At 35.8% G+C, this 21,758-nt stretch overlaps 2 protein-coding genes across 2 annotated transcripts; both read right to left on the bottom strand.

Moving 5' to 3' along the window:
• Positions 1–1,812: 1,812 nt before the first annotated feature.
• Positions 1,813–2,343, bottom strand: LOC131606056 (uncharacterized). Its single transcript, XM_058878342.1, has one exon. It carries the CDS (start codon positions 2,341–2,343, stop codon positions 1,813–1,815), a length of 531 nt encoding a protein of 176 aa, XP_058734325.1.
• A 4,728-nt stretch (positions 2,344–7,071) lies between these two features.
• On the bottom strand, positions 7,072–7,539 carry LOC131606055 (uncharacterized). Its single transcript, XM_058878341.1, has one exon. The coding sequence runs from the start codon at positions 7,537–7,539 to the stop codon at positions 7,072–7,074; it is 468 nt and encodes a 155-aa protein (XP_058734324.1).
• Positions 7,540–21,758: the final 14,219 nt, after the last annotated feature.

The following is a 21,758-nucleotide window of genomic DNA, read 5'->3' as shown; positions in this document are numbered from 1 at the left end:
TCAATATTATAAAACATTGTAAGTAGAGAGATATTTTGTTCGAAAATATCTATGGGTAAATTCTTTCTCACCACGTCATAAGAGTAAGATATTTTAATTTTAATTTTTTTTATAAAAAGAACAAGATATTTTTATTCTGATTTTTTTATTAGAAAAAAGATGAAGATATTTTTTTTAGACTTCGCGGGAAATGCACATATTTTTAGTTAGGTATCGTGGTTTTATGAGTTCCATTTGATATAAGCGCGTGTGAAACAAACACGTTCGTTGGATGGAGGACATGTGTCTTGACAAATATCAAATATCTAACTATATATAGATTGAAATAATGTATGTATAGTCATATCAAAGTATGATAACTATCAAACCATTCTCCTTTTGTTATAAATTATTTTCCTTTCGACTTTCAAAAAAATCGGTGGATATTTTTTGGGAGGCATATAGTAGCATTTTGTTCTTTTGCCAACCCTTTTTTTTTCCTATATTTTTAAAATACACTCTGTTCTACCACAAATTTTTAAATTACACAACATTTTAAACAGAAAAAAGAAATTAAGTACATGACATTGAGCCGACATTTTCGTTGGCCCTGTAAAACAAATGAGCGCACCTGTCAATAGGATTGATTGGGGTATTAATTGGTTCGGGCAAATCCGAATTAAATTAGAATCCAAATCAAAATTTAAGATGTTTGGATCAGATATTTTTTTTAATTCTAACCAAATTAAAATCTAAACCGAATCAAAGTGTTTGGATCGGATATTTTTTAGTTTGGGCAAAATCGGAACCAAATCAATAAAACTCAATGTTCATTGGTTCGGATAACAGATTTTAAAAATTATATCCGCGAACCCGTCTACCCGAAACAATAATATTAATTCATATGATTTATATCATTATTATTATAAAAACTAATATAAAATATACAACTTCAAGAAGAAAAAAAATTAAACGTCATTTATGACATTCACAATCTATATAAAGAAACGAAAAAATAACAATTTTATATTATTATAAAAATTTAGTTGATATATTAGATTTTAAAAAAAATATTTTTACACATTTATTTCTAATTTATCTGATCAATTTAAACCATTATTTTTTATTTGGTTTATTTTGAATTTTATAAAAAAAAAATGAAAATTCAATCTATATAATTTTGATGGTTTAAATATTGGATTTTTTAAAACCAAAATAAACCGGTTTGTAAACACTTAAGAATAGTGAGCGTATATTTTAACTATTTATTAATTATCTAAATAAATATTAAATAATAAGTTAATATTCTATAATACATTTAATAATATTATTTAGACTTAATTGCAATTTTGGTCTCCCAATTATTATTTTTTTGGGTTTTGGTCCCCCTATTTTAAAATCTGGAATTTTAGTCCCTTTGTTTTAGTTTTTTGAGGAATTTGGTCCCCCTACAAATCCGAAGGCAATTTTTAATGAAATGAAATTCAGACTAATGACATGTTCAACATAAATATTAAATAAAAATAATTTTTTTGAACAGATTACTGGCACTGACACATCATCATTAAGAGCGTCATTTCATTTAAAATTGCCTTCGAATTTGCAGGGGACCAAAATCCTCAAAAAAACAAAAATATAGGGACTAAAATTCCAGATTTTAAAATAGGGAGACCAAAACCCAAAAAAATGGATAATAGAGAGACAAAAAATACAATTTTTTTTTGAATAAAAAATGACTTTATTGAGGATTCAAAAAACCAATACAAGCAGGCGATCATATGATCCAACATTCACAGGAACCTGGGAGAATAACTCATGTCCTAAGGTAACTCCCTAAGGTAGCATAAGTTTTCCTACATGTTGTCTAAGTTGCACCTTAGTCCAACATCTGTAAATAACATTGTCCACAATTTTTAGAACTATATTATCACTATTGGGCCTATCCATGTTCTCCGAGCATACTCTATTTCTATGGCACCAGATTTCATAAATTGCTTCTGTGAAAGCACATTTAAGTATGGTACATCTCCAGCCTTTCCTATTACATTGTTCAAGTATCCACGCCAATTCATCCTTCCAGCCCAAAGGAGTATGGCGAATCTGCAACCACTTTAAAACTTCTTGCCAAATCAATTTCGTAGCATTACACTCAAAGAGCATATGCTGCAAAGTCTCAATAGCACCACGAAAACCGCATTCCATATTAGCAAGCATACCAAATCTGCACAGTCTTTCCTTCGTTGCCAGACTATTGTGACAGGCTCTCCACAAAATATGCATTGCTCTCGGTCTAGCCAGGTTATGAAACAGCACTTTTCGCCACGCAACCACTTGTTGGCTACTACCTTTGAGTTCCTCATACATAGCCGACAAAAAATACAATTAAACCTATTATTTATTAAAAAAAATATTAAGAACATTCTCTTTTTAATCCCCTCTCTTCGGCTTCCTTGACACACTCTTTATTAAAACTTGTAATTGTTTGTTATTGAAAATGAAAGACAATGTTTTTCTATTAATTTTTATCAAACATTTGTGCACACCTCAATCCACCTCGCTCTGTAATTTTTTGTTTGGTTTTTGTAACCGATGTGTTAATTGTAATGTTCTTTTTTGGAGAGATAAACCTCATACGAAGAAGATTTATTATGAGGTAGATTAAAATTTCTAATAGTTTGAGCATGCCTAAACTATTGGTTAAGACAATACTTAGATGAGAGTTGAAAAAACGTAAGCGTATTTCATACATATTATTATTATTATTATTATTATTTATTTCTTAAATTAAAAAATAAAAAGAAAATTAAAAAGAAAAAGAATTACAAGAACATAAATACGATCAAACCAAGATCTCTTAATAGTGAAGTCTAAGTCTAGGAATATTAGTTTCATCTAGCAAGGAATTCCTAACAATATCATGATAGATTTGAGAATATCAAAAGAAAACTTTAGTTTTTAGACCTATGATAGTAAGATTATCAACACAACAATTAGCTTCCTTATAAATATAAAAAATTATGAAATTAATGGATTGGCTGTAGTATAAACAATTGAGCCAACGAGACTCGATTCAACAAGGGACTAAATTAGGGTAACAAAAAGCTTGCACAACCAAAAGATTATCCGTTTCGAGCCAAATCTTCTTCCAATTAAGATCTTTAGCTTTTTCAATGGTGTCATACCCCAAAATTTGCCCATCTCATTTCACCTTCCAAAACTCACACCAAAGTTCAACACGCAAGGGCACACTTTCCTAGACAATGACCTCCTGAACTAGGGTTTTGAATTCTCTGAAGAAAATGAATGAATCAAGGTCTCTAAGGGATTTCAGATGGTTCATGATGTTTCAAACTATCTCTATGACAAAATACAAGCTTCAATTCCAAGGATTGCTCAGTCAATTGTTCAGAAAGTTAATAGTCGACTAATTTGACCTAAAAGTCAACTGTGGTCAAAGTACAGTTAAAATTCCTGATTTTTGGTCAACATCCTTATTTTGAAGTATCATTCATCATTTGATCAAGGGTTGATCATGATTCATCAAGGAAAGTTCAGAAATCAACAAAACTCAAAGTTTCAAAATTAGGGTTTTAAAGGAGAAAGTCAACTGAACTTTGACTGACCATATCTCTCTCATGCTTTATCAAAAATTCCTCAATCAAAGCTTTTTCTCAAGGAAATTCAATTCTCTACAACTTTGATGTTGGGCCCAAGGGCAAGAAATGCTTCCGCATAAGAGATATAAGTCAAAACATTATAGGTCCTTTTGAAAGCCAGCAAAAAGTCATTTTTTCGCAAAGAATGGTACGTGAACATGGTAAACTCAATTGAGATGAAACCAAAAGAAGATTTTAGAGGACATCTTGAGATTTCTAAAATGGTCAATAACACCTTCATAGGATTAAAATTGGGAGAGATATGCATGGTTGAAGTTGAGCAATTTTCAAGAAACGCATGAAAACCTAATTGAGTAATTTTGCGTTTTTGAATCAATGGGCCTAAGTTTTGGATTCCGAGCACATGTATGATCCACAAAAGGGCCTACAAAACCATCCTTATATTTTTGGCATTTTTATTTCTATTTATTTGAATTTTATTCATTTAAATGGCAAATAAATCAAGTAAAAAACCAAAAATAAAGAATTAAATCATGGGACTTTATTTTGGATCATATGAAAGCCCAAGAAACACCATGAGAACCATTGAATTTCGTTGATGGAGAATTTGGAATTTTATTTTATTTATTTTTTATTTTTATTCAATTTAAATCAAAGAAAAATAAGATAAATTCAAACTAATGAATGATTTGATTTCCTCAATCACAAAGCCACTCTTGGGGTTCAAGAAAATCAAATATTTTGATTTAAAGAAGACTGGATTAATTATAGAAAGGTTTCATGTTGATTTTTCAATAAAATTTTCTTCAATTTTTCTCTCATCAATCTTATGATTCAAATCTATATTTCCAACCCTAATTCTCTCCTCTATATAAGCACAACATTTTCAGCCTCAAAGGAGGACAAAATTTTTTGGCCAAGCAGCTAGGGTTTTCAAGTTTCTAAAGATTCAAAAACTAGGGAAAGGGAGGCTCTCGTCTACAGCAAGTTTCAAAGCCCTTTAGCGATTTCATTCCATTCCTGAGGTATTAGAAGGTAAGATGGGACCAAGAACTAAGCTTCTAAACTCCTGAAACGCGTAGCTCATACTCAACATCTCCATTCACGTTTCAATTTTCATATGCTTCATGCTAATATTTTTTAATGCTAACTAACATTTTATTTGAGTTCTTGGGATGGTTTAAGGAAGGTTTGTGTCGTTAGCATGGATTTGTAACGTGGGGAGCAACGACCGCCATTGTTAGGGCATTAGAACCTACATGCTCTCGTTTTCGGGTTTACAAGCATTTCCAGGAAAAACGAATACCACCATCATGCTCAGGGAGATTCTTTTAGTCGATCTATGCTGTTGGTTATCGTTGATGCCCTGTTTTTTGTGAGTTTTCTTATTCTTGCAGGGAATCCTAACAAAATCCGCAGGTAAAATGGTAGATGATTCCGCAGGTATTTTCGTAGAAAGCAAAGAAGAAGATGATGAATAGTGGCGTTGAAGGTTGGACCCTGCAGTGGCGAATTATGGTTAGTCGTTCAACCAAACGCCTCTCTCTGCTTTTTATTGGTCGCTCACAACGCAAGAGGGGCCCACGTTTGACCATTGTGAAAGTTCAAATTCCAATTCAGATTTAATATTTGTTTTTTTATGATTGATTATTGACAACTAGTGATCTTGGCGCAGATGGTAACGTAAGCTTGCAGGTGTAGTGTCTTGGGTTTCGAGACGCACCAAAGACACTTTATTTTTTTACAATGTTTTATCCGAAGCTGTAGGACCACCATACTCCCTCCAGACAATAATATTGTATTTTGATAATTGTTTATTTTTAATCGAAAACTCGATTTTTTTTAATATAACTTTATCAATAATTGTTTTCTAAATATTAAAATTTAATGTTTTTTTACACATACTTTTAATCAACTAACTAATTAGAATTTAATCCAATAATTAATTAAAATCATGATAAATAGTTCTTTCTCGCACTAATCATATTTTCTGGTCCTTGTTGCTTTTCAGGTTTATCAAGACTTCGACATTGGCTCGAGTTTTTTTATTTAATATATTTTCTGATGTAATAGTTAATTAGGTTCTATTTCCTCGCTCTTTATTTTTTGCATCTCCCCCACAAGTGTTTATTGTAAAATCCCCCACCTATAAAACTATAATAGCGTAATTTTAATTTCCGCACGATTATTTATTGCGTGGTTAGTAATTAGGGAGTGCAACCCCTGAATTAAATTAGAATAATTTATACAAGATAAATATAATCGAATACAATCACATGATTGGCGCACACACACACCTTTAAGGTGATCCCTCTTGTTGCCTTTTGCTTTCTCGATCAAATAGTCAAGTCCCTTCGAGCGTAGGGATACCTTAGCTTGCTGCCTTCGATTCAAAATCACCATGTCCCTCCGATAAAAGATCATAGTCCCTTCGAGTTGCCTACGATAAATATGATCTCGTCCCTCGATTAAATGGTGATAGTCCCTTCGATTGCTAAGGTGTTCTTACTGTTGCCTAAATGACTATTATGTCCTTCTCTGAGACTACCTGCCCTCTTTATGGTAGGGACAGTCTTATGGTGAACGATAATTCTTGATGACCCGATAAATCCAATGAAAAGACTTCCTACCCTTCTTATGGTATGGATAGCCCTTTCAAACGAAAGTCGTAAAGAACAAGAAAGATTAACTCTTAGGGTAGGTTCTCTTAAATGCTTGCTCTATTCAAATTCAAATCAAAAATACTTTTCCCACTCTTTTTCAAATCAATTCAAAAAGGCTACGCTTATTTACAAGCTAAAGTTCTTATTCAAAATCTTTTCTAATCACACACTACACATTTCAAACAATTCAAACAAAAAAGTGAGCTAAGCAATTAAGAGCCCATGGATAACCATGGATGCAAAGGGTGCTTACACCTTCCCTTTGTATAACCTACCCCCCGAACTCAAGTCTTTTTAAAAGGTCTTTCCTGTTCTTTTAGCCTTTCCAATTGGATAAAATAAAAGTCGGTAAGACACTAAAACTCCCAACATGAGAAGCCTTTCCTGTTCTCCCACCGTATTATAAATGGCAATCATGGCACTACTCATTTCTACAACCAAAGCAGTGTTAGCGTCAAGTAAGACACTAAAACTCCCAACATGAGAAGCCTCATCATTTCTCAATATGCCTCCACATGAATTGTAGGAGGAGAAACTCTAGAAAGACCATTAACGTTACACTTTATCCACCCCAAGGAAGGGGGAGTCTAAAGCACCTCCATGATTACTAAAGCCTTGCTAGGATGAATAGATATGCCAAAGTTCTTAAGGATATAAAAGTTATACATGGACAAATTTTGACAACATTTTCGTGAGATTACCAACCAATCTGACCTGAGCAATAATATTGAGAATGCATTGTTTTTTTAAACTAAAAAATCCATTAAAAGGAAAAGAAGATACAAACAAAAAAGGGGGGGGGGCAAAACCCCTTAAGAGGAAATCAACCTAAGTTTGGGAAAACCAAACTTGTTGAGCAATAATTCCTCCCTAGCTTCCTTGACAACATAGTTGTACCAAGTGAAGTTTCTATAATTATAACCTAAATTAGTAATAGCATCTGCACAACAATTCCCTTCCTTGTAGATGTGAGTTAACAAGAAACCATGATGCCTAAAATTGAAATGACAATTATTCCAACTGTTTATAATGGACCAAGGGACCAAATTAACATTGTGAACTAGCCTAGCAACAATGATAGAATCAGTCTCAAGCCAAATATTACTCCACTTCTTCTCAATAGCTATCTCCATAGCCATTATCACACCCAATAATTCAGCCAGCCAAGCAGTGTAGTTACCAATAAAGAAAGAGAAGGATCCTTCGTGATCTCCTAATGAATTTCTAAAGATCGCTCCACACTCGCAAGACTTCGGAGTACCAATAGTGGCACCATCCATATTTCCTTTTATTCACCCATACATTGGAAGGATCCAAATGACATTCAATAGATGATGCCTTACCGGGGGATTGATAGAGATGTTGAGTTTCTTAAGGAGGGAGAAATCCTTTAAATTGGAACTTCCTTTGTCTCTGGATGCATTCCCTACTAAAGTCATGAAGTTGCCAATATTGTTTGTGCACTTTTTCCAATCAACAATATTGCCCTCGAATCTATCTTTGTTTCTAGCCTTCCGAATTTCAGCCATAACACATTGGATACCCGCCCTCAGAACAACTTTGCAATGATCGGACCAACCATTAGAAAAAGTTCTCCAACAATCCTACAAATAATCTATGGATTGTCTAATGTAAAAATACTCAACAAACCAGTTCCAGGTTTTAGTCATGAAACTGCAGGAAAAAAATATGATAAGAAGTTTCCTCGTTTGACTTATAAGGAGTGCAATAAGAGGGAAACGAAAAGCCTTTTTTTGGATGTTCTCATCTGAAGAGATAGTGTAATACGGTGAACTGACTTTTAAAGAAATATGCGGATAGCAAGAGTCGCCACCGACTTTTATTTTATCCAAATTATAAAAAGGCTAAAAGAACAGGAAAAACCTTTTAAAAGAAATTTTGAGTTCGGGAGGTAATTTATACAAAGGGAAGGTGTAAGGCACCCTTTGCATCCATGGTTTTCCATGGGCTCTTAATTGCTTAGCTCACTTTGAAATGTTTGAAAATGTTTAGAAATGAAATAAGAATTTAGCTTGTAAATAAGCGTAGCTTTTTGAAGGTTTTTAAGAAAAGAGTAGAAAAGGATTTAAACCAGAGCAAGCAATTAGGAGCTAATTACCTTAACATTGTAAAAGAGTTCTTTTAGCCTTTCAGGGATATCCATACCATAAGAAGGGCAGGAAGTCCTTTTATTTGGAGGTTGAAGGGTCATCGAGAGTTCGTTCGCCATAAGATTGTCCCTTGCCATAGAGAGGGCAGGTAGTCTAAGGGAAGGAAAAGAATAGTCATCATTAGGCAACCAAGAGGATACCTCAGCAATCGAAAGGGACTATCACATCATATTGTAGGAAACCTCGAGGGATGAGATCATATAACCGAACCGAAGGCAGCATCATTGGGACTTATGATCTTTAGTGATGAACTGGGGGCAACATTTGCTGAGGCGTCCTCGTATCCGAGGGACTTGACTACTCTGCACTAAAAAGGCAACAGGCCACAAAAGAGGTTACCATAAAAGGTGTGTGGGTGCACAATCACGTGATTCTATTCAGATAATTATCTTGTAAATTAGTTATTCTAATCCTGTTCAGAATTGCACTCCCTAGAATTACTAACCACGCATTAATAAACATTAATATAATAGCATCACAGTTTAAGTGTCTTCAAGGCCACACAATACAACCCAAGAGCAGTTACAAAATATATCCATGGATATCATACCCCAAAATTTGCCTAACATATTTATTCATATTTCAGTCCACCTGACTTTCAAATACTCAAAGATACACAAGAAGGCAGCATGCAGTCTCTCTCCTAAACAACGACCTATAAATTAGGGTTTTCGGATTTAATCAAGGAATTTGAACTTCTGATGCCTCAAGTGGACTCCATTGCTTCTCATATGATTCAAAGCATACTTATGCCAAATTTCAAGCCTTGATTCAAAAGATTGCTCACCCAATGGCCCAAACGATCAATAATCGACTGATTGACCTAAAAGTCAAACTATGGTCAAACCACAGTCAAAACTTCAAATTTTTTGTCAACATTCTCATTTTAAAGTGTCATTCATCATTTGATCAAGGGTTGATCATGATTCATCAAGAAAAGGTAAAAAATCCACAAAAGTACAAAGTTGCTAAATTAGGGTTTCTAGGTAAAAGTCAACCGAACTTTGACCAGCCATAACTCTCTCATAATTTCTCAGAAAATTCCCCAACCAAAGCTCATTCTTAAGGAAATTCGATTCTCTACAACTTTGATGTTGGGCCCAAGGTCAAGAAATGCTTCCGCATAAGAGATATGAGCCAATACATTACAGGTCCTTCTAGAAAATCGCAAAAAGCTGTTTTTTGTCAGGAGCCATATCATCCAGATAAAATCTACAAATGCAAAATATGTTCCAAAGTGGCTTGTAGAAGACATCTTGGGCTTTCCAAAAAGTCCTAAAACGTCTCCATATGATAAAAATTGAATGAGTTATGACTTGTTGAAGTTGACCAATTTTGAAGAAATCGCATAAAGTCAATATTGAGCAAAAAGGATTTTCTTCTAAATGGGCCTATCTTTTTATGTTAGGAACTTGTTTCTAACATGGTCCACGACCAATAAACCCTTCCATGCATTATTCTTTTATTTATTTCATTTATTTTTTATTTTTATCCATTAAAAATCAAACTTAATTAAATAAATAATGAAGATATTCAAGGGATTCTCAAAGATTATTTTTCCAATCAAATCATGAATATTATATATAAATTAAATCATTGAAATTCATTGGCTTGATGATAGGAAAGATATGGTGCAAAAATAGAAATTTGGAACTTAATTCAAATCAAATTTCAATCTTTCTAAGGGCATGATTTCTTTCCATTATTTTAAACCTAAATCATCCCACTATATATGCATAACAATCCTAGACAGCAAGGGGACGAAAAAAGAAGGTGAGGACTAGGGTTTCCAAGTTCACAAAAATACTTGAAACTTGAAGTTTGGAAACCTAATTGGCAGGCCGGCTCAGGGACTCTCAATCATCCATTCTTGTTCTGAAGGTAAGTAAAGGTGAGAAGAACGTCTTATACAATCCCCATGCTCACCATATAATCATATGCACGTTCATTCTTTGTACAACATGTCCATCATCGTTTGTTACTTTATAGCCTGTTTTGATCGAAACTAACATTGCTACCATATTCACATAGTGTTTTAGAATCAGTTTGATCATTCATTCGCAGCTTTTGGTGACCGGAACAATCATCACCATTGTTAGGGCAAAGTTACCTTTGTTCTTCGTATTCATAGCTACAAACATTTAAAGGCCAAACGAATACCTCCATCATGTTCAGAAGATGTTTTTTTGTTAATATGGGTCCTTGGCAGTCTTGCTCGGATCGCTTTTTGTGTGTTTGCATTTTGCAGGTATGAAGATGAAGAACCTGCGGAAAAATCCGCAGGTAAAGTCGCAGCAGAGTTCACATGAGATTCCGCAGGTCCCTAGGTCAGGGATGATGAATAGTATATGCTGAAAGCCTTGACCACGCGTGGCATGCCCAGATTCGCCAGTCAAATGCGCTGGCTTCTCTTCCCTCTTCCTATTGGTTGGTCAAAATCTCAACCCTCTCTCTCTCGCTCCCATTCGTCAGCCCTAATCGATGTGGGGCCAGGCTGAGTCACCTCTTTGACTGTGGTCCATTAATTCTTGTTTTTTATATTTGTTTTGTTTGAATGGTAATATTAACAAATTGATAAAGCAGCAGGTTTGGATAAGTGGGTACTTTGCAACTTATAAGACTGGGGTTCGATCCCCAGTTTTACAATTTTGTTTTTCCTAATTATTCAAACGTAGATTCGATGCATACGCCCCAGAAACGCCCACCATGCGTCCTCAACTTCTCACCGTTGGATGTCCTGCAATGCATGATCCAACGCCCCTGAGACGCTGCCCTACCATGCTCCTTCAAGAACTCTACCACACTGGATCGAAGCTAAGTTACTTCTAAATTTTTTTATTTTTTTTTAATTGCATAAAATTTCTTTTATTTATTTTCTTTCCTCTTTTTGTTCAAATATTTTTATAAATCTTTTTAGTATTTACTAAAATTATTTCTTATAATGTTATTTGTTATAATTATTTATTTTAATCGAATGGTTGATTTTTTTACAATTTTATCAATAGTTGTTTTTAAAACAATAAAAATCACTATTTTTGTTAATAATTAGTTTTTAGGTGTGTAAACCTCGATTCTTTTATAAACCTTTGAATCTTCAGTTAGGTGTTATCCACTAACGCGCCTTATAAACCCTTTTGGTCACAATAAGTTTTCTTTTAAGGTTTATAGATCATTCATACACTGAAAATTAATTTCTTTTGTGCAAATTTTCAGGGTTATTTCAAGTCCTTCAGCCACGCGCTTCGCCCGACCAAAAGCTAAGTCTTCTAATTTTTTATATTTATTTATTTTTTTTGTTTTTAACTACATAATTCCTCTTTTATTTATCACCAATGCCTTGTATTTGCCACAAAAAGTTTTCTACCTTTCTCTTCTTTATTTTTCAGGGTTAGCCAAGATCCTCCGACTACGCACCATCAGAGCTAAGTTTCCAATCCTTATTTTATGTTATATAAATATTATTTTACTTTTTGCCTTTTGCCCAAAATAGGGTTTGCCTCGAATAGTCAATACACTCACCCTTATTTATTTTCCTCTTAATTTGTAGAGTTGATCAAGGGTCCGAGGAAGATCAAAGCTCAACACAATTATTCATCCCTCTTATTCTTTATTCTTTCTGTCTTTTAATTTCCCCCATCCCCGCAGGTGTTTATTGTAATAGCGTAGGATATTTATCTTTCCGCCTTTAATTTCTGCTCATTTTTAACTGCGTGGTTAGTAATCTTAGGGAGTGCAAGCCTTTAACAGAAGTAGATAACTAATTACAAGATAAATATCTGAATTAACCACCTGATTGTGCCACACACGCACCTTTAGGGTAATCCCTCTGGTTGCCTTGTTGCCTTATACTGTTGCTTTGTTGTTTCCTGTTGCCTCTAAAAGTGTTGATAGTCAAAGTTCCTCGATTCCGAGGATACCTAAAGCAATGTTGCCTGTCTTCTTCAGAGTTATTGAAACTCCCTCGATGTTGCCTTATGAGATGATCGTCCCAATTGCTAAGGTATCCTCGCATGATGCCTTAAATGACTATTATGTCCTTCCCTTAGACTACCTGCCTTCTTTATGGCAAGGGACAGTCTTGTGGCGAATGATAATTTCTCGATGACTCTTAAAACATCCAATTGAAAGACTTCCTGCCTTCTCATGGTATGGATAGATCCTTTCGCCTGAAAAGCTAAAAGAACGTTTTTTTTCAAACTTAGGGTAGTTGCTACTAATTGCTTGCTCTAAAATTCAAACTCTTTTTTCACTAATTTTCAAATACTTTTCAAAAGACTACGCTTATTTACAAGCTAAAGTTCTTCTTCGAAAATCTTTTCAAACGAATCCAAACATTTCAAACAATTCAAAAGTGAGCTAAGCAATTAAGAGCCCATGGATAACCATGGATGCAAAGGGTGCCTTACACCTTCCCTTTGTATAACTTACCCCCCGAACTCAAAATCTTTTAAAAGGTCTTTCTTGTTCTTTTAGCCTTTCCAATTGGATAAAATAAAAGTCGGTGGCGACTCATGCTTAACCGCGACATTTCGAATAAAAAAGCCAGTTCACCATATTACAGAACTGGCGACTCTGCTGGGGATGCTTTCGATTAAAAAGAGGGGTTACCTTAAAGTTTAGGATCACTTTAATTGTTTGATTTGTCTGCTTTATATTTCAAAGGCTGTTTTGGATATTTACTTGTGTGAAAGATCCTAACCCGGATCTAAGAACCTTAGGTAAATGGCATGAGACCAAGGAGACTACACAGCGTATACTGATGTGGTTGATATGGTGGCCATCGTTAGTGTGACACATTGGTTTGTCCTGGTGTTCCTTGGGATCCAACTTGAGGAAACACTTGGCTGCCGCGTGGTGTCATAAGCACTAATTTGCATTTAGAATCTTAGTTGAACTTGACTTTGGCCTATTAGAAAGTAGCGAGATGGCTGGCTTTGGTTCCGACTGAAGTTGGTTGATTCTCGAAGCTACACTCATACGGACTGGACTTTCGGGACCTTCTTGGTTGGTGATTCGATTGCCGAACTGAAATAAGCGCCTTCGAGAAAGGTCAATGATATGAGCTCCCTAGAACCCGATCTTTATATAGGACAGGTTGAACCAACTAAACTTCAATGGGGGGGTACTTACCTACGAACTTCAAGCAAGCCTCTAAACTTAAGGACACTTGTGTGACTTGTCTGTGCTTGCTACTAACCCTTTGGTTTTCTTGCAGGTTTTTCTTGTGGGACTCACTCGTCCTTACTATCTTACGCTTTGCCTGATGCATTGCATAACATCATGACATCATGACATCATAAGCATAACATGATTTAACTAACCCTTTCAAGGATCTTAGGGATTCAGGGCGCACAATTTCAGGTGCTCTTATCAAGGACGGAATTCCTATCTAGGGGCAAGAGGATTTACTTTCCTCTGGCCATTTGTCTTCCAAATCAAAGACACCGTGCCCATCAAGGGGCAAGAGGATTTATTTTCCTCTGACCGTATGCCTTCCAGTTTAAAGAAATCATACCTATCAAGGGGCAAGAGGATTTATTTTCCTCTAGCCATGTACCTTCAAATTCAGAGATATCCTGAATCAGAGGCGATGACCCACTCGATATGGTGAGCTTGATTCTCAAAGAAAGACGTTCAAGGACAAAATTCAGAATTTTTTAGACGAAGATGCAACCAAATCATTTTCTGACGTTGCTAACTAAATTTTCTAAAGATCCTTGAAAGCATTGCATTTGCATTCATAACATCGCATAACAGGTTTCCATAACAGGTCTCTCATCTTCTCTCGCTGTTTATTTCAACACCAATGGATCTCGAGCAATCAGTTAAAGACCTTCAAGCTCAGAATGCCCAGTTCCAAGATATGATCCTGAACTTATCCAAGGGGCAAGACGAGCTGAAAACCCTTCTGATTAAGAAGGAGAAAAAGACCAAGAAGTCCAAAAGAGTGATCAACCTGGGAAGAAGATTCAAGGGTCGTCCCAAGAATGCTGCAGAACCAATTCCATCTTAAAACTTATTTTATTCTATGAGAGTGTTATCCTTTGCTAACCATTCTTTGAGCCTGAGGTCAAGATAAATTTCATCATATGCACCAAGGAAACACCTGGTGAGTTTTGATCTCAATAAAAAGTTTTATTTTGGACCATCAACCATAAAATTTGGTGATGTGTTTTCTCTTTTACCTTCATAGAAAGTAGGGGAGCATTCATAGAATCTGAATACAGGGTGATCTTCAAGCTGGGGAGAATCATAACAGAAAGAAGAGTAAGTCTGTAGGTGGTGATTTTCAAAGAACGAAAGAAATTCGTAGCTTGAAAAAAAAAAAGAAACAAAAGAAAAACAATGTTTGAAAGTAAACAGTTGTTGAAAAGAGAATAAGAAAAACATCGAGCTACGAATAAAAAAAAGGAAGAATGGGTGAGAAAGTTTGAGGTATAAAGGAAAAAGAAAGGAGTTGTGATTCAGATCTTCCCTAGAATAGGAACAACCCTCGTTTATCTTCTTTTCTTTGAATCTAAAACCACATTACAACCCTGGAAAGACCTTTTGATTCTCAGATTCCACAAGACTTGATGCTAACAATGTGGTGAACGTATGATATGGATTCTTGTTGATTTAATTGTGTGGATGAGTGTTTAACCCCTCTATTATTCATCATACTTTTTTATGAGAGTGATTAGTGTTGATTCAATTACAATTGTGTAGTGTTTTGAACTTCTGGAGGTAATTTTCTTTCAAAATCTGCTTCATGTATGTGTTCTGAGTTTGCAGGGAGATGAGGAGTATCTGATTTGGTTGCTGAATTGAACCATTTGAAAAACCTTTTTGAAAAACTTGTGGCATGATTGTTGGTATGATTTGTTGTTTTCGTTGAGGCAAGTAATTTTGTTTAGGGACAAACAAAACTCTAAGTTGGGGAGAGTTTGTTAGGAGTGAATTAATGGTAAATTCATGTGTTAATATAAGTAATTTATTTTCTAAACTAATGCAAATTGTGATAGATCCATAGGTTTTTAGTAAGAATTAAACTGAATAAGTTTAGTTCATGTTGTAAAGCAAATCGAATCACTTGTGGGTACTATTGATGCAAGTTTGGAGATGAAAAGGAGCTTTATAAGAACATGAAGAGGAAAGAAAGCTAGAAGTCTCAAAGGCAAAGTAAAAAGAAGAAGTTTTAGCAAGGGCGCGCCGCGAGAGTCCAAGACCGCGCCGCGCCAAACTCACTGTTTTTGACCGCGCCGCGGTAATCCGTTGCCGCGCTGCGGACGCGACGTTTCAGGCCCAAAAATTATAAATAGAAGCCCTAGTCTTCAAGTAAAGGGACTGACTTTTTGTGAGCGAAATTAGGAGAGCATTCTGGTTCTGAAGTTGAGAACAATAATTGAAGGTGGATTCTTTACCAATTGAAGACATTCCTTTGATGAAGATCAATCCCTCAATCAAATCTTGTGTGTTCTTCATGTCTACGGAGAGCTAAATTCTTCTTGTTGAGTTTAAGGTAGTAATTAGCCTATGAATATACAATACCATTGATTAATTCCTATGAACAATTGTTTGAATTTATTATCAATAAGAAACCTTGTTTTTATATTAAATTATTGTGGAGTCTTTGATCGAAAGAAAAGATTCTAACTTCTGCCCTAGGTTACTATATTGATTCAATCCCAATTTGCAGAGATGGAATTGTGATTGGGTTTTCATAATTATCGTTCCTTATTACTATTATCGATATTGATATTTTGAGAGATCGAATCTCATAACGGTAAAAGTTTATCTAATTTGATTTGCAGACATGGAATCATATTTGAGGATAAGTGAGGATAATAATTCAGATGATTGTTCAATTGTAATTTAATTAACAAATTGTATAGGAATAGGTTGATGAACCCTAAAGCTCAACATATCTCTTTAATCATTAACAAACTTTCAGAATTTACATTTAAATTATTGTTAGATTTAATAGCATAGTTATAATCATAAAACAAATTCAACTACTTTTTCTCTCTCAAAATAACCAACTATAGAACGACAGTAATATTAAACCAATCCCTGTGGATACGATATATACCAAAAATATTTACCCACAAATACTTTCAACAACCATTAACCCCAATTTTCTCTCTCTCACATGTGAACAAATAACACTAAAACCATAATCTAAACCAATCCTTCATGACCTTCACTTTTCAAATCAATTCACCATCATCATCACCAACTCAACATTAACAACACACATCGATTCAAAATATCAAATTACGATTCACACGATTCAAAAAGCAATAAGAGATTGAATAATTTTTGTTATCTATGTTGTTGTTGTTTTAATTTTGATTGCAGGTTGATGTTATAGCTCCGACGAACACCGCGGCGAACACCCTATATGCAACAGCCCTACGTCGACAACCATCCTTCCGGGATCCGTCGCCGACGACCTCCCTTCAGCCTCTGCTGATCGCAACACAGAAGCCGTGCCGCAAAACCAATCGATCTCACCATCCATCCCTGCCGTCACGAAAGCACACTGTTGAAATATAAACTTGATTTGGGTCTAAATTAATTATTTTGGGCTTAGCTATTTTGGGCTTAGATTTTGGGTAGTGTTTCTAGAGAATTCTTGTAGTGTTTGGAATGTCTAGATATTTCTTAATATTGTAATATTCTCTAGAATACTCTTTGAATTTCTAGGATAGAGAACTCTCTAGAATTAGCGAGTCTAGAGTTCTCCTTAGAGTACTATAAATAGAGATGTAATCTCACACAATTGTATCAATCAAAAAATACAAAGTCTTCTCTTCCACAAATAATTATCCTACCTATCAAGTTTATATTCAAGCCTCCAATATTTCTACACACAAAAACAACCTTAATTCCAACACACACAACATGGGAACCGACCGTCATCACACAGTAACTCGACCATAGACCTGCACAACCTTGCCTCATCTCCGAAGAGATCGAATCTCCTTGATACGTCCTTTCAAAGGTATGCTTCACGTTTTGGTTTAACAATATTTTTTTGTAAAAAAAAAGTTGTGTTGTTGTTGTTTCAGAAAAGAAAAAGAAGAAACTGATTGATAGAAAAAAAATGAAAACTTGTGAGACGAGAGATAGTGTGTTTTGGTTTTCTTTCTGAATACTTACTGTTACCGTTTACCATGCTCCTTCTATTATGTTTTCTTCTTTTTATTAAAAAAGTGACACGTGTTTGAAAATCTAAAATGAATTGAAAAAGAGGACTTTTTTTATGGAGGAGTCCGAGGCTATAGAGAAACTACTACAACTCAACATAAAGGAAGCAAACTATGTAAACAACAAGAGCCAAAGAGGACGAGGTCGTGGCCAAGATCGTGGACATGGACGAGGACGTGGAGGAGAAGGAAGAGGATGTTACAAAAACTACTCTAACAACTTCAACAATGGAGAAAGAAGTTGGAATCCACAAGCGATAAGAGGTCGTGGAAGAGGAAAATTCATGGTCGAGGTACGAAAAGTCACAAATCAAGTGCTTCAACTGCAACAAGATTGGTCACTATGCATCTGAGTGTAGATTCTCGAAGAAGGTTGAAGAGAAAGCTAACTTTATAGAAGAAAAAGGTGGAGAAGAAGAAAATTTGCTACTCGCATGTCAAAACCAAGTTGAAGAGAAAAGAAATAAGTGGTACCTCGACACTGGTGCAAGCAACCACATGTGCGGCGATCAAAGCATGTTTGTAGAGATCAATGAAGCAACAACTGGCGATGTCTCATTTGGAGATAACTCGAAGATACCGGTCAAAGGAAAAGGTAAAATTCTCATACGCTTGAAGAATGATAGTCATCAATTCATATCCAATGTCTACTATGTCCCTAACATGAAGAATAATATTTTGAGCTTGGGACAATTATTAGAGAAAGGCTATGACATCCACTTAAAAGAACATAGTCTTTTCTTAAGAGATTGTAAACATAAATTGATTGCTAAGGTGCCTATGTCAAAGAATAGAATATTCCTCTTGAACATTCAAAATGATGTGGCAAAGTGTCTCAAGGCGTGCTATACCGATTCCTCGTGGTTGTGGCATCTACGATTTGGGCATCTCAATTTCAATGGTCTAGAACGTTTGGAAAAGAAGGAGATGGTGAGAGGCTTTCCTAGCATCAACCACCCATATCAACTCTGCGAAGGATGTCTAATTGGGAAGCAATTCCGAAAAATCTTTCCAAAGGAATCAATATCAATAGCCACAAAGCCGCTAGAGCTCATACACACAGATGTCTGTGGACCAATCAAACCCAACTCTTTTGGAAAGAGTAAGTACTTTCTCCTCTTTATTGATGATTATTCCAGAAAAACATGGGTTTACTTCTTAAAGAAGAAGTCAGAAGTGTTTGAAAATTTTAAGAAGTTCAAAGCCCTTGTGGAGAAAGAAAGTGGTCTTTTCATTCAGGCCATGAGATCTGATCGAGGAGGAGAGTTCACTTCAAATAAGTTTAATAAATATTGTAAAGACCATGGAATTCGTCGTCCACTGACTGTGCCAAGATCGCCACAACAAAATGGAGTAGCAGAGAGAAAGAACCGAACCATACTTAACATGGTGCGAAACATGCTCAAGAGCAAGAAGATGCCAAAGGAGTTTTGGGCCGAAGCAGTGGCATGTGCAGTATACTTGACAAATCGCTCCCCAACAAGAAGTGTGCATGAGAAGACACCACAAGAAGCATGGAGTGGAAGGAAGCCAGGGATCTCTCACCTTAAAGTGTTTGGAAGTATTGCCTATACCCATGTTCCAGGCGAAAGAAGAACAAAGCTCGATGATAAAAGTGAGAAATATGTGTTCGTAGGTTACGACTCAATTTCCAAAGGATACAAGCTTTATAATCCAGATAGTGGAAAGATCGTCATAAGCCGTGACGTGGAGTTCGATGAAGAAGATTGTTGGGATTGGAGTGTTCAAGAAGAAAGGTATGATTTTCTTCCTTACTTAGAAGAAGAAGAAGAAGAAATCGAACAACCAATGATAGAGGAACATCTTACACCACCTACCTCACCGACACCAAGGTTGGAAGAAACAAGCTCAAGTGAGAGGACACCGCGACTAAGGAGCATTGAAGAGCTTTATGAGGTAACCGAAAACCTAAACAACATTAACCTCTTTTGTCTTTTTGGTGATTGTGAGCCTCTAAGCTACCAAGAAGCGGCGGAAAACATAAAGTGGAGAGACGCCATGGACGAAGAAATCAAGTCAATCACGAAGAACGATACGTGGGAACTTACTACGCTTCCACGAGGACACAAAGCAATCGGAGTAAGATGGGTGTACAAGGCGAAGAAGAATGCAAAAGGAGACGTGGAGAGATATAAAGCAAGATTGGTGGCGAAAGGATATAGTCAAAGACAAGGAATTGACTATGATGAGGTATTTGCTCCCGTTGCTCGTCTTGAAACTATTAGACTGGTCATTTCTTTGGCAGCCCAAAATAAATGGAAGATCTATCAAATGGATGTGAAGTCGGCCTTCTTAAATGGTTTCCTCGAAGAAGAAGTTTATATCGAGCAACCATTGGGCTATAAAGTAAAAGGGCAAGAAGAAAAAGTCTTGAAGTTGAAGAAGGCATTGTACGGTCTCAAGCAAGCACCGAGAGCTTGGAATGTTCGAATCGACAAGTACTTTCAAGACAAGAACTTCATCAAGTGTCCATATGAGCATGCACTTTATATCAAAGCGCAAAGTGGAGATATTTTGATTGTATGCTTGTATGTAGATGACTTGATTTTCACAGGGAACAATCCAAGCATGTTCGAAGAGTTCAAGAAAGACATGTCAAATGAATTTGAGATGACAGATATGGGACTCATGGCATATTATCTTGGCATCGAAGTAAAGCAAGGAGACAAAGGAATTTTCATCACCCAAGAAGGCTATGCCAAAGAAGTACTTAAGAAATTCAAGATGGATGACGCCAATCCAGTTGGCACGCCGATGGAATGTGGAAGCAAGTTGAGCAAGCATGAAACTGGAGAGATTGTGGATCCAACTCTTTACAAAAGTTTGGTTGGAAGTTTACGTTACTTGACATGTACAAGGCCATATATTCTCTATGCCGTAGGAGTCGTAAGTCGCTACACGGAAGATCCAACAACAACTCACTTCAAGGCGACAAAGAGAATCCTTCGATACATCAAAGGTACAACAAATTTTGGCTTGCACTATTACTCTTCTACCAATTATGAGATTTTTAGCTATAATGATAGCGATTGGGGTGGAGACTTGGATGATAGAAAGAGCACTACTGGTTTTGTGTTCTTCATGGGAGATACTGCTTTCACTTGGATGTCAAAGAAGCGACCTATAGTCACACTATCAACTTGTGAAGCCGAGTATATCGCCGCCACATCATGTGTTTGTCATGCAGTTTGGCTAAAGAACCTGTTGAAGGAGTTAAAGATGCCACAAAAGGATCCTACGGAAATATGTGTTGACAATAAATCAACACTTGCCTTAGCAAAGAATCCCGCCTTTCATGAAAGAAGTAAGCACATCGACACGCGTTACCACTTCATAAGAGAATGCATTGAGAGAAAGGAGGTGAAGTTGAAGTATGTGATGTCTCAAGATCAAGCTGCCGACATTTTCACCAAGCCACTCAAATTGAAAACTTTCGTGAAGCTAAGGAGTATGCTTGGAGTCACAAATCAAGTTTAAGGGGGGATGTTGAAATATAAACTTGATTTGGGCCTAAATTAATTATTTTGGGCTTAGATTTTGGGTAGTGTTTCTAGAGAATTCTTGTATTGTTTGGAATGTCTAGATATTTCTTAATATTGTAATATTCTCTAGAATACTCTTTGAATTTCTAGGATAGAGAACTCTCTAAAATTAGTGAGTCTAGAGTTCTCCTTAGAGTACTATAAATAGAGATGTAATCTCACACAATTCTATCAAGCAAAAATACAAAGTCTTCTCTTCCATAAAGAATTCTCCTACCTATCAAGTTTATATTCAAGCCTCCAATATTTCTACACACAAAAACAACCTTAATTCCAACACACACAACATGGGAACCGGCCGTCATCACACAGTAACTCGACCATAGACCTGCACAACCGCGCCTCATCTCCGAAGAGATCGAATCTCCTTGATACGTCCTTTCAAAGGTATGCTTCACGTTTTGGTTTAACAATATTTTTTGTAAAAAAAAAGTTGTGTTGTTGTTGTTTCAGAAAAGAAAAAGAAGAAACTGATTGATAGAAAAAAAAATGAAAACTTGTGAGAAGAGAGATATTGTGTTTTGGTTTTCTTTCTGAATACATACTGTTACCGTTTACCATGCTCCTGCTATTA

Source organism: Vicia villosa, linkage group LG5 (assembly GCF_029867415.1).
Source record: "Vicia villosa cultivar HV-30 ecotype Madison, WI linkage group LG5, Vvil1.0, whole genome shotgun sequence".
Classification (NCBI taxonomy): Eukaryota; Viridiplantae; Streptophyta; class Magnoliopsida; order Fabales; family Fabaceae; genus Vicia; species Vicia villosa.
This window is presented reverse-complemented; position numbering and strand designations above follow the sequence as displayed.